We start from the raw sequence: 13189 nt of genomic DNA on the forward strand, positions 1-13189 counted from the left end.
TATATATATATATATATATGCAAGATAAAATATTTAAATAAGATCTCTTAGAAGCCAAAACAGTGGCTCACTGAACATCTGTTTCAAACCACACACAACTGAGTAGTAACTGCTTAAAGGTTCTCTGAAACTGGAGGATTCTAAAGCAAGTAAAAGGATCAGATGATTCGTTTTCTAGAGGTTTTAATTCCCCATTCTTACTGGCAATCATGCAATTACAAGATTCAGTCACGGGGTTTAAATTCAGAGAATTATTTTGCTCCTAATCATTCGTAAAACTTCTTGGAGGAGGTCAAGATAAAGAACACTAAATATGTCAGAGGGTTCTTAGCAGAAAAGAATGTCACAAAACGGAGAGTGAATTTTGGATAGAAATTTCCAAATTTCACACATGTTCTTTAGACAGAGATTAGCAACTTCCTCACTGGGTTCATAAAGGAGTCCCAGAAATTTATGACTTTCTTTCCAGGCTTCAGAGACACCCATCCTAGTCTCAAGAGCCACCTTGCCCTTAGGAAAGGAAAGGGCACTTCGGTCTGCCTGAGGCGTACATGGCAGTTCACATACTGCAAGTAGTGGCCTCCTGGCAAGCAAATCCATTACCACTCAAAATAATAAACATTGCTGATAAACAATTTATGTGAAAATCAACACACTGAATCTAGTCTAATATCTGACATCCTGAAGTCATCCCTCCTGGCAGAGACCATGAGAAGACAAAGAGAGAATTCTTCTGTCTCTCTGGGACACTGCTCTGCCCAAGCACTTGCCTGGCCTGATTCTAAAGATGACATTAAGCTGGGCTTTACCCATTTTGGTTAGTAAGGAAGTCAAATTTAATTCATCAGAGTTGCTCCACCACTAATAATCCTCTCAAAAGTCTTTAACCATGGTGAGCTGGCATATCTCAGGCTGTCTGTAATCAGAAAATCTATGCAAAGGGCTAGTTCAAACCAGAACGTGCAGTCACAAGCATCACAACCTCAGAGGACGCTTTTGATCAAAACTCACCTGACACCCAGAGACAAGCAGGACCTAGACTGAAACATTCCCTCTTGCAGCATCCCGGTCTATGACAGGAAAGTCAAAAGGTCTGATTAACCACGGAGCTATGATCCAGAGGGGAGATGCAGTGTGGAACGGAAGGGAAGCGGGGGGGCGCGGGTCTCACCAAGTGTTCCCTAGCTCCCTTCAGCTCTATTTACTGAAAGGATTCTGTTGAAGGGGTAACAGTCCTCTAATCTCCTTACTATCTTAACCTTTTAGCTGCCCTTTCTGTAAGGGCTACATTTCTAAAACAAATCTGACATCAAGAAATACCTGCACAAAAAAATTTAATCTATCCAAAGGTGGTTAGAAGGAAGAAGCATCTCCCATTTATTTCATGACCCGTGACCCAGGAATTCAAGCCTATTTGATCTGGGCTAGCACTCTGTAAGAGTAACCATTTAGAGCTAGCTCTACAGAAGGTATCCTACTTCTTTAAGGACAATTGACAAAGACATTACGGCTGAACAAAGTAAAATGGTCAATAAGCTCTCCAATTATATTGAGACACATTCACAATCACAATCCCTCCCAAATTTACCATCACATCACCTTCTGATTTCTCATGAAAGTAGAAGCATTCCTCCGCCGTGTGCAAAAAAGCTCAGAATTTTACCGTGATCACAAAGTGCCAGTGCTAAGGGATGTCTACAATTGAGATGACGGTGCTCTTCCCCTCTCATCCGGGCTGACCAATGCCACAGGACTGTGTTTTCAGGACACTGCCTTTCTACAGACAACTTTAGCAGGAGTAGAAATACAAGTGGGAACAGTCAGGCCATTTAAAAATTTTAAAAGAATGAATGAGCCAAATTCCACTCTAGTGATCACACTCTTGTGGGTTACAAATTGGTTCCCATCCCAAACGGAGGTACCTGCCTTCTTCACATCCTGGCCTAAACTATTGCCTGCTACATACATGATGGACTGAAACCATTCCTATGGATAAAGAATTCATTTTATGGGTTTTTTACTTCCTAAAAGACAGACTTTTCCTACCTAATATGCTTTTTCTCTTGACCGCAGCTGACATGATTTCCAAGACCATGCAAGATTCATCCTCCTTCTCACTTCATTTAGTACCCGTGCAATCTTTTGATTGGTACTTCTCACATCCTCTCAGCGTACATCCCCTACTAAAGCACACACTGATGCACTGAACAGGCTCTCCAGGACCTATTATGTAGTTCTCTGAGGAATGAGGCACTGCTTTTGCAACAACTCCATTTCAGAGAGAGTTGGCTCATCTCCCTGCACTGCTGTAGCCTGGGACAGCACTGAGGCAGTTAATTTGCAAAGAAAGAATTTCTCCTGACTCATATTGTTATCCCAACACTCCCCAAATTCCTCTGACTGAAGAAAAAAAAAAAAATTACAGAAAGAACCCCCTGCCGCCCCAAGAAAGCATTCTTCATCAGAGTAGCAAGTTCACTTTAATCAGCGGAGGCAGCTTAAACCCAAGTTCACGGCAGATCTAAGCTGCCACAGAAATGTGTTTTGAACAGAAACATTATGGGAAGCTTCACAAAGTTGTTCTGTGATCCTAATAGGAAGTAATAAGCTGTTTACCCAGCATGACTGTACTGGGATTAATTGACAAAGGAGGGGAGATTAATTGCTATTATTTCCCTGTCAGCTTCACTCCTCCACACGCACTCACTGATCTCACAGACTGCTCCCAGCCTTTCACTGTGTTAATGTGTCAGAACTACCTCAGCTGAGACAAAGTCCTTTACCAAAAGCAATATCCAGAAGAGCAACCTGCTTCTAATCCCCTTCAAGTACTAATGAACCCAAATTTGATGCAACAGAATGAACTCTAGCACTCCTTTGCCCATCATCCTGTGTTTCTGTCAGCTTTTCTGCCCATGAGCACGCTAAGAATTGGAGAGGATTAAACAGATCTGCAGTTTGGCAAAGCACAATAAAATTCTCAACTCTGTGAGGGTGCTGGGACACTGAAGGAGGAGAAGGGAACGGGGCACATATGTACGTGGGAATTCTGACAAGTAGATAAACTTTAATAAACTTTATTTTATTTATAAAGATAAACTTTAACAATAAACTTTAAACCATCTCTTTGGACAAGATCTCAGTTCACGAGTACAGCACTGTATCTACCCAAGAAAGCAGCAGTAAAAAGCTTAGATAAAAGCCTATTTTCAAAGACATCACCTACAAAAGCAAATTTTTCTTGGCCTAGCCTAAATTAGGAATCCAAAGCAAACAAGATAGCCCAGAAAACCACACAAAGAATTCAGGCCAGTTACAGCAGGTGTTAACTAGGAGTTGATTTGAGATTCTGGGAGTGAAAGTCCCTGTGTAATGGCTCTGCCCAGGAAAGAGCTGGAAGAGTTACACCAACATAGCTCAACCACTATGCCCACAGGAGGAAACAGAAAACTTTCCCATGGAATAAAGGCCTAAACCAGTCTCTGGACTGTTGTAAGAAGTTAAAGGGACAAGGCTTTCTTCTGGCTTCAAGTTTTCATCTTTCCCACGAGATGGCAGCCTAGTAACACTGTGGAAAGGTTACATTCACCTCAAAAATACATCAAGACAAGATTGTGCTGGGGACCACCTTTCTTATAAACTACTTTTTGGTGTTAAGTTGCTCAAACCAGAGTACATGTCATTTAAAGATGCAGATGACTGAGAGCAAATATTTTAAACCAAGTTGAGGTTTAGTATCGGTTAGCAGTGTACCTTCCCAACAGAGCTGATGTGCAATATTCACTATCCCCTAATTTCTCAGCTCGAAAAACGAAACCCATGAGGGTCAGGCAGGGCATTTGCGTAAGAATCCAGACTCATCATTCCCCTGTAAACAGAGAAGGCTTCATTTGCTCACATCACAAGGACCTTTTGACCTCCTAACATAGCAGATCAGTGCCTTCAGCCAAAAATCACTGGCTCTTATCATCCAGGGGTGTTAGGGAACAGAGATGTTTTGCAGATGTTTTATGTGCTGGTGATCCAATCTGCTACAGTCACTAGCTTGTGACAACTAGAATGTTAAGCACCTTTTTTTATTTGAAGGCTGGTTTTGTTCACCTTCATAATACGTGTATTAAAACCCCCCTCACAGTTCTCGCAATGAGCGTTCACTCCAGGATACAGCTCCCCTAGATATTCTGATCTTAGGCTTTCCTACATAGCTGGTTTTATGTCTCAAAATCTAGTTCACAGCCTATCAAGTGGTTGACCAAAATCACCCAGCGTTCTCACGGCATCTGAGCCCTGAGCTGCAACCGTCCCGCCGCACCACGGCTGCACTCCCCACAGCTCATCTCCGTCCCGCTCAGCAGCCCGGGCTCCCCAGCGCTGGAACCCACAGCCCTGCAGCCAGGCAGGACACGATCCCAGCCACCCGCCTTCGCCAGTGTTACCTGAATAACCCGGTGGGCAACGGCAAAGGAAGCCATTAACGAGGTCCTGGCAGAGCCCTCCGTTCTGACACGGCTGGGACTCGCACTCATCAACGTCAGTAAAGCAGGTCTCCCCTTTAAAGTGAAAACACAAACAGGCATCTTGAGTCCACATGTGCATCAGCGAAGGAAAGAATCCAAATGACAACTGCATTCATAAATTTTTGCACTTCTTTTCTGTCACCAAAAAAATGCAAAAGTGTTTCTTGAACTACAGCATGTCTCTCCAGACATGGCAAATAGATACTATCACCAAAACAACTAGGGAAAATGAAGTATGGAAAGGTCAAATGGTTTTCCAGTGTCATGAAAGGGAGCCGTGACAGGATCAGAACTTCTGAACCATGCCCACCTATGCAATAGTGGGCTGATCTCTCATTTTTCTCTCAAAAAAGAATAAAGTATTATTGTTTAGCCCTTCCTACCAGGCAGTTTCCCCAGCTGTTAAATCCAGCCTTTTATACATATCTATACACGAGGGAAAGGGTGATTATTTCAGTTGAACATTCACAGAGCTTCTAGCTCCAAGAGCAAGATATCAAGACCCCCCTCTTCTAGCCACTCTGATTGCACAGTTGGGAGTAGTCTCACCAAGGAAACACCTAGAATAGCTATCTGAGACTCCAAGGAATTCACTTCCTCTGATGAGGAGTTTCACAGATACTCTGTAGGGCATGAGAGCCTGACAAAGAGAAACCACCCTGGCATCTGCATAGCCAGAGGGCATTCATCAAAGAACTTGGGAAGTGCAAAGGCTGTTGCCTCAGCCTCGAGACAGGTGTGCTGGACAGGGAATGACACTCAGACAGCTGTCTGTAATATATTCATACAGTATGTGAACAGAAGCATGTTCCCCACGCATCAGGCTGCTGCCCCCTCTGAAGTACCAGCCGTTGAATGACTTTTGTTGCACAGATAACATTGCTCCATTCCTATCTACTCGAACCACGAAGCATCTATCAGGTGCAGAGAGGATGAACATTTACTGCATAGCTCACCTGCAAAGCCTGGCTGGCACCAACAGAGAAAACCGGCAGCTTGGCTATAGCTGAAATTGCTGGGGAAGTCAGGTCTTGTTCCATAATAGGCTTGGTTGGATCGCTCAAAGCACACGCCTCCGTTGTGACAGGGACCTGTCGCACACTCATCCACATCCTCTTCACAGTGCTGCCCTGCGTACCCTGCCAGGAGACATCAGTGTCAACACCACACACAACTTCACTGGAACCAGCCTCCCAAATACCGTGGCTGCCTTGAAGGTGAGAATGAGACGCAGAAGACACTGCAGCTCATCTAGCAGGGAGGCCCAGGGCCTTCCACTCTCTCCACTATGTCAAACACAGAAGCCAAATAACCAATTTGCAGGAAAGGATTACCTCATGATAGCAAAACGCATGATGGAAAATGGCAGAAAAGAGAAAGACAATGTTACAGTTGAGAATCAGGGTGCATTTCCCAGCAATGAGTCAACTGGGCCTTGGGATGGCCTGTAAAGGGCAGCAGTGGCAGCCTCACTATTTCAGACAATGAAATAAAAAATTAAAAAATAAAAAAAAAATTAAAAAATAATCACACTGTACCATGCAGAATGATCATTAATTCTTTACTTCAACATGGCAATTTCCCATGTGCTCTCCATTGCAACGTGCCTACACGCCAGCACAGCAAAACAGATTTCTAACCTACCTGGCCAGCAGGCACAGCTGTAGTTTTTGATCCCCTCCACACACGTGGCGCTGTTCTGACAGGGTGCAGAGGCACACTCCAGGATATCCAACTCACACTGGTCCCCCTCGAAGCCTGTGTCACTGCAGTCACAACGGTAGCTGTGGGGCAGCAAAACAGGGCAATGCTGAATTTGACTGCAGAGCCCAGTACGAGGAAAGAGCAAATGGAGCTGTCAGTCCTCACACCCACTTGTGGGGCAGAGGAGAAAAGACAGTTCCATCTGCACAAAGAAGCAGAGCAGACAACCCTCAGCAGCCTCTGAGATCACACCTTACCTGTGAAAAGCTAAATTCAGACACACAGGTATATTCTCAGCAGTTGCCTTTGCTGTTCATGCTCTGCAAATCACTTCCCTTTGTATCTGATATGTCAACTGGAAGCAATAACCAGAATCTTTTCCCTCCTTCCTTTATGCATCCTAGGAGTTCTGATACCAGGAGGGGCCTTCTCACTTACTGCCATAAATCACTCCCGGTTACTGCCACTGGGACCACTTGGAAGTACATTTAACTCAATCCAACACCCCCCCCACCCCGACTTCTACTCTAATTTTCACAGGTTACACTAAATAGACCTTTTGATCACTCCTGGTACCTAATTGCCCACACCCTGATTTCTCACCCGTTAACGAGGTCATGGCAGGTCCCGTTGTGCTGGCACGGCTGGCTCACACATTCGTTGATGTCCACCTCACAGTGGATCCCCTGGTACCCTGGGGCACAGGTGCAGGTGTAGAACCCAACATGGTCATTGCACGAGGCCCCATTCTGGCAGGGGTCTGAATCGCATTCATCTATTTCAGCATCACAGTTTATACCTTTGTTACAAGACAGAGAAAGAGCTGTGTTACAAGCCCAGAAAAGTACATCTGTGCTGCCTGAACTTCTGAGCTGGAATCACAAAAGCCATGTTATCAACCCAAACTGGCTAGCATAGCGATCTGTTCTAATTTTGCCCTAAGAATATTGAGAGCTCATGAGCAGCATGTGATTCTTACAAATTAGGACCTTCCATTTTTATTTGCAAACAAAATTATTTTATCTAGACTTTGGGATTTCAGTCTTCGATCAAAATTAGAAATAGTTTCCAGTATTTGCAAGGCTTTTTCATTCAGGTTTGCTGAAGTAGCCAGTCGGTCAGCACTTCACAAAAAACATCTGGTTTTTGAGCAAGCCATAAAATCTTGATCTTACATACAGTTCTTAAAAACCTAATGAGAGCTGTTTTGGTTTGGGAGCTTTTGAGGGCAGGGAGGACAGGGACGGGAAAAGAAGAATCACACTGCTAGTCCATGTTATTTAAACTTTTATATATGATATAGCTCTTACAGTTTTAGTTAGACATGGTACTCTTCACCTGAGTTGCGTTGCTATTAATCAGATCCAGTGTTCTACATCAGAGGCAGCTGCATTTTGGGTATGGGAAAAGTGACCTCTACCCTGCTTCTCCAAAACATTGTTCCATTTGCTTAAATAATATTTGTAACTTGCTTTGAGATACCTAGGAAAAAAGCATTAAAGCATTGCAAAACTCTATTTATAGTGATACTAGATATTAGGTAAGAAATTTGATTATAAAATGCTATTAAAAATTAGGTGTTGGCTCCAATGCTACAGGTCATGAATAAAGCACGTCACACATTTTCAGTCCAAAGTCTCAACTTTCCCTGACAGAACAAGCCATCCTGTGTGACTTTTATACAACTACTTCACCACACTGTATTCCACCTCTGAGTTGTCCATGGCCTGACATCACCTCCAAACCTTAGTCACTGCAGTGGCACCTGCCAATCCATCTAATCTCCCCTTCCTGGCAGAGGCTCACCACATAGTGGACATGGCCATCCTAATCCTGACGGAATGTGGGCCCCCTAATCTGCTGGTTCAAACCCGTCAATACCCACGCAAAACTTCCTTCACCCAAATTCCAGCTGCAGGCACCAGGAAACAACCTGGCCTTGCTGGCCGAGGGTGCTAGAACCTCTGCTTGAAGCACTAGATCACAAGGCAAAGCCTCATATTTAACATCAGAATAACTTGGAGCACAAGCTCCTCCACCTGCCTGGGTCATTTTATCACCTCCTTGGCAGGGGAATCCCACAATCCAGAACTAAGGATTCAGCATCAAGACAAAAAAGAAACTGATTTGCAAAGACAGAATTACGCTTGATACTAAAATCAATAGGAATCTTAAGGCCTACAGAGAAATTCTGCTTTTTTTGTCCTTCATCTCTGTTCATTTTTATCAGAGAGTGAGTCAGCATCAGAGACCACATTCCTTGATGTTGTAACTTCTCCTCATTCCACTGGTAATCAGCAGCATTCCTTCACAACAACCTAACTCTAAATACTTCATCCTGTGACAAGAGGAAGGCTGAGAAAGTTCATGTGCTAGGTGGTACCAGGCAGACACGGGCGCAGCACAATTGCATTCCACTGTGATAAGCAGAGCTGGAGGCAAGAGAACCCCCCACTGCCTCCCTCACAGATAACTCACAGGTGTAGATTACTCTGAGTCACCATTATTAGCACAGATGCACAAAAACAAAAAGACACTTATGTCACATGCCAAATAAACATTCCCTGGGCCTGAAAGAACTAGAAATCTCTGACTAACAGCCACCTTATTCCAAAAAGACTGCTTCCCTCAGAGAAATCCTGCCGGGACAAAGAACTACAAGCCAGATAGGCACAGGTAAGTTGTACCTGGAAAACCAAGTATCCATTTCCTGATGATAAATCTCTTCCCTTTGTATACCTCACTTCAGTTCATACTGAGCGTTAATCACATCTACTCTCTATCTAGTACTCAAGTCTCAGAAAGTCTCCACCTACTTCCACTCTTAGATCCACATCTCTCAACATCCACACAGTCCACAGAAATCTAAGCCTCAGCTGACACCCGAAAGCCACATCAAGCAGCCCTCCACTGTTATTCACACACAGTACCAAACACTCCAGAAATATGAGTTGTGCAGCAGAGACTTAGTCTCACAGCTGTAAAACAGCAGCTTCTCAGGACAGCTACCAGCACTACAAGACATGTCAGCAGCAGGCAAATCGTGGAACTACGTAAACAGCGAGATGTAACCCCACCACCCAGCTCATACACAAGCATGGAAGGTACCTACCTGTGTAGCCGGGGCTGCACTGGCACAAGTAGTGATCCATCTCGTTCAGGCAGGTGCCGTTGTTTTTGCAGGGCCGGGACGCACACTCGTTGATGTCTATCTCACAGTTGTAGCCCTGGAAGCCAGGCACACAGAAACAGCCGTACTCGTTCACCCTGTCTCGGCAGATGGCTCCGTTCTGGCAGGGCCTGGAGGCACACTCGTCGATGTCATCTCCACAGTTGGCCCCGGTGAAGCCAGGCTGGCAGACGCAGGTGTAGTCCCCAGGACCCTCGACACATGTCCCGTTATTTAGGCAGGGCTGGCTGGAGCACACAGATCTTTCTGTTTGGCAGCTGTCTCCATTCAGTCCTGTTTGGCATTTACAGGTGTATCCATCTACACTATCCACACATTCAAACCGAGGGTCTTTACACGGGTTGCTCGCACACTCATTAATATCAGCGTCACAATCGGTACCTGTGAAGCCAGGCACACAGATGCATTTGTATTCCAGGAGTCCTGCAGTCCTGCTGCAGATCCAGTCGGCAGGACACTCATGTTTAACACACGCATCATAGAGGTGTTCACAGTTTATGCCCACGTAGGCTACTGGCTTCACGGGGCAGGTGCACTTGTAACCCGCTTCCAAATCCGTACAGCTCCCACCATTCTTACATGGGGATGAGGAACAGCTGCTGTCATTTTCAGAGTATGAAGTTCCTGTTGAGAAAAGAGACTTTGTGTTAGTCGGCATACGTAGCCCTAAAGAAGTAGTTCATCCTTCTGTTGGTCGCCACATCCAACTCAGAGGTTGCCACCTCAATTCCACACTGCAAGGGGCTGTTCTAGCCATTAGCTAAGGATACTGGAGAACCAAACATTTACTCTAAAGACAACACAACATGCCTTCATATGATAGCAATTGCTAAGATGGGTGACTAGATGCCTGGTTTTCAGAAAGCACTCACAAACCATTTTTGCTTGTGCTCATTCATCCCCGAGTCACTGAGAGCAGCAAAACATATCACCTTCAATCCATTCACAAGATGAACTTTGTGTAAAATTCAACAACCCCTTTCACTGACAGGGCACAGGACTTGTGCTTAGAAATCCAGAGAGGCAGCCAGTATGTTTCAAGGTATTGGCTGTGGCTCTTAATGTCCCAGCTGCTCCCGGGGACACAGCTCATGAAATCACAAGTGGTATCTGAGAAACAGCTACTGCTTCTAGTGAGACAATGCTGACTGCCTAGCACTGGAAGTCATGCCATCCCGAGCATTTAACCTTGGTTTTAGATGCCGTTGTGTAACCAGCTCCTTGCCCTTTTTGCTGCCTTCTGTATGTAACTGTGGGCCAACTAGTGACAGGAATCAGCCTCTGGGAAACTCCCGAAAACTGCAGGTGGAGAGTGGGCATTACTCTGACACTGCCCCCAGCTCACCACCCTTGGCCCTCACTGCATTACTGACAGTTGAGAAATATTGTTTTAACGTGCTCCATGCTAAGGATTTGCCAGGATCACATACCACAGCATCACTTCTCAGCTGACCTTACACATTCTCTCACCCATGTCAACATTATCCCAGCCCATTTTTGGTCATGTTTGCCTTGCTCTGGTGCACCTTCTACACATCCAGGAGTTAATCTGTGTCAGTGGTTTTCTATCAGCTCCTGCCCCATCAGCTCCTCAGTCTCTTTGTACCTGAAGGTGGAGTGCCTGAAAGGGATTTATAGGAGACTTTGGTTTACAAAAGCCTGCCCCTGTCCTGACCTCCCCCAAATTCCTCCCACCAAAAGACTGTAGTGTTTCTAAGTCTTCTTTCAAGAGGCAGTGTTGCTGGGGGAGGGAGGGTGCTCAGGGATTTAGACAGCCCTTTCTCTTCCCAGCATCATCTCTGCGGCCCTCCCCTCCCTTCCTCTCTCATGTGATGCTGGGGAGAGTTGCTGAGCATTGCACTGTCCAGCAATCTCATTATTCTGCCATCAACCCTTTTATTCTCAGATTCCCAGTCAGGCAGAAAACAAGGATGACGGAATCTGCCTGGAATCTCTGTAGCAATTAAGAGTGGGAGCCCAGGAAACTATTTGCAAAAGAGGTTTACTAGGCCGGAGATAGGAGCCTTTGTACGCTTAATGAGTAACCAGTCCCAGCCTGAGCCTTCCACAGGCCAGGAGCACACTCTATGACAAAAAAGGTGACCAAGTCCACTGCATGTTCAGAGCGACTTCTCCAGTTTGCAGCAGACTCCATCTGCAAGAAAATCAAATTTCAACAGAATCACCAAGCACTGCTGGTGTAGACAGCCTGAAGTCATTTCAAAGGCTGCATGCATAGTTTTCTGCTGCCATTACAAGCAGACAGTCTAAATGCTTCTTGTAAATAAAGATAAACATCAAACCACTGCTATTTCCTGTCTTCTCTAGAGCTCTTTCAAAACAGACAAACCTTTTTGCACCTTCTCTGTTTTAGTTCATCATATGACTGCAATGCTCAATAACCTGTATCAGTCATTAATGCTTGGCCATTACAAAAAGATTTGGTGACAAATACGTGGCCTCATAGTCACACACAAACTTGCAGACACAACGGGGCTGGACTACAGACAGATACCAAGTCAAGCAAACACAAAACTTCACTAAAAAGTCAAAAGGCTCTCCTGGCTTACCAAAGAACAGCAGTGTGGTAAAAGGGAGAAGCCAATATTCTCTAAACCCACTATGATCATGAACAATAGCAGTGGTTACCTAGTTATGTGTACTCCTAATCTGCAGTGAATAACTAGTTACGTACAGGACTGCACAGAGAAAAGCTGAATTCCTGCAGTTGCTGCATTAGCTTAAGCTACTTTCTGTGTCCACACATTACCTTAGTTATATCTAAAAGTGATGACTTCAGCAGGACTTCATTTTGGAGGACAATGTTCTTATTTTGGTACAAATATCCTGAGGTAACACAGCATAAGGCATACACAGAGCAGGCTGAGAAGACTGCAGGGTAAATCACAAGAAATGAAACAATATCTAAATAACTTCAAATTATTCTGTGGCCTGCAGCTGTCAGAAAATTACCCACGTGTCTGTCCTACTCAGCAAAGGATACAGGCGTATTAACAACACTAACTCCAAGATTATATCATATACTCCCTTGTATATAGCACGCCTGCATTAATACTGGAATATTTCCCAAGGACAAAACAGGACCCTGAGTAAATATAGTATAACCCTAACATTCAGTCAGTGGCAATGCTCAACTTCTGGCTAAATAATTCCACAGATGAGACACTAATTCAAACCAGAATTTGTTAGAGAGTGATGTTTAAAGGGGAGATTTCAGCAGCAAGTACACCACTTGTGAAGTCACCAGGAAGTTAAATGCAGACACTGCAAGAATTCAGTGTACTGAATGGGCATCAAAGACTTTGACTACCACCTAGTTTGAGAAAGAACAAATATGATGTTTCTAGCTCTGCTTTTGTTATTTTCATCCATCGGTCCTAGGGCATACAATAATTCCTCCCAATTTTGAAATAAGATTATTATATGAATGTGGATAGCATATGAGTGCACACCAAATGCTAATCAGCATAATGAATAAATTAGCTTCCCATGCTAATTAATATATACCAACCATGAAAACGTGTAATTTGGACTATGCTGTTTCATGAAAATAGTGAAAATGAGGTCAAAGAAGTCACTGTCTGACAAGTGTTTATCATTTTCCACAAAAGTAGTTGTTGCTGAATTAACAATGTCATTCAGGATTTTTCCTTTATGTTTCACGAGAAGAATACGAATCAGTGATGTTTGTAAGTGAAAAAAAACATTTTAAAAACTATATATATATATATATATATATATATATATATATATATAT

General features: G+C 44.2%; 1 protein-coding gene across 4 annotated transcripts in view; it reads right to left on the minus strand.

The window, feature by feature from the left end:
- The window catches only part of CRB2 (crumbs 2, cell polarity complex component), a 71854-nt gene that overhangs the window by 18580 nt on the left and 40085 nt on the right, over nucleotides 1–13189 (minus strand). For all 4 annotated transcript variants that reach the window (XM_026860310.1, XM_026860309.1, XM_026860311.1 and 1 more), the window contains exons 2-6: nucleotides 9334–10035; nucleotides 6825–7020; nucleotides 6162–6301; nucleotides 5474–5656; nucleotides 4437–4550 (exon numbers count right to left, since the gene is read on the minus strand). In XM_026860310.1, coding sequence (XP_026716111.1) covers nucleotides 4437–4550; nucleotides 5474–5656; nucleotides 6162–6301; nucleotides 6825–7020; nucleotides 9334–10035 — 1335 coding nt within the window. The remainder of the gene's footprint in view (nucleotides 1–4436; nucleotides 4551–5473; nucleotides 5657–6161; nucleotides 6302–6824; nucleotides 7021–9333; nucleotides 10036–13189) is intronic.

Source organism: Athene cunicularia (genome assembly GCF_003259725.1).
Source record: "Athene cunicularia isolate RWA chromosome 17 unlocalized genomic scaffold, athCun1 chr17_part1, whole genome shotgun sequence".
Classification (NCBI taxonomy): Eukaryota; Metazoa; Chordata; class Aves; order Strigiformes; family Strigidae; genus Athene; species Athene cunicularia.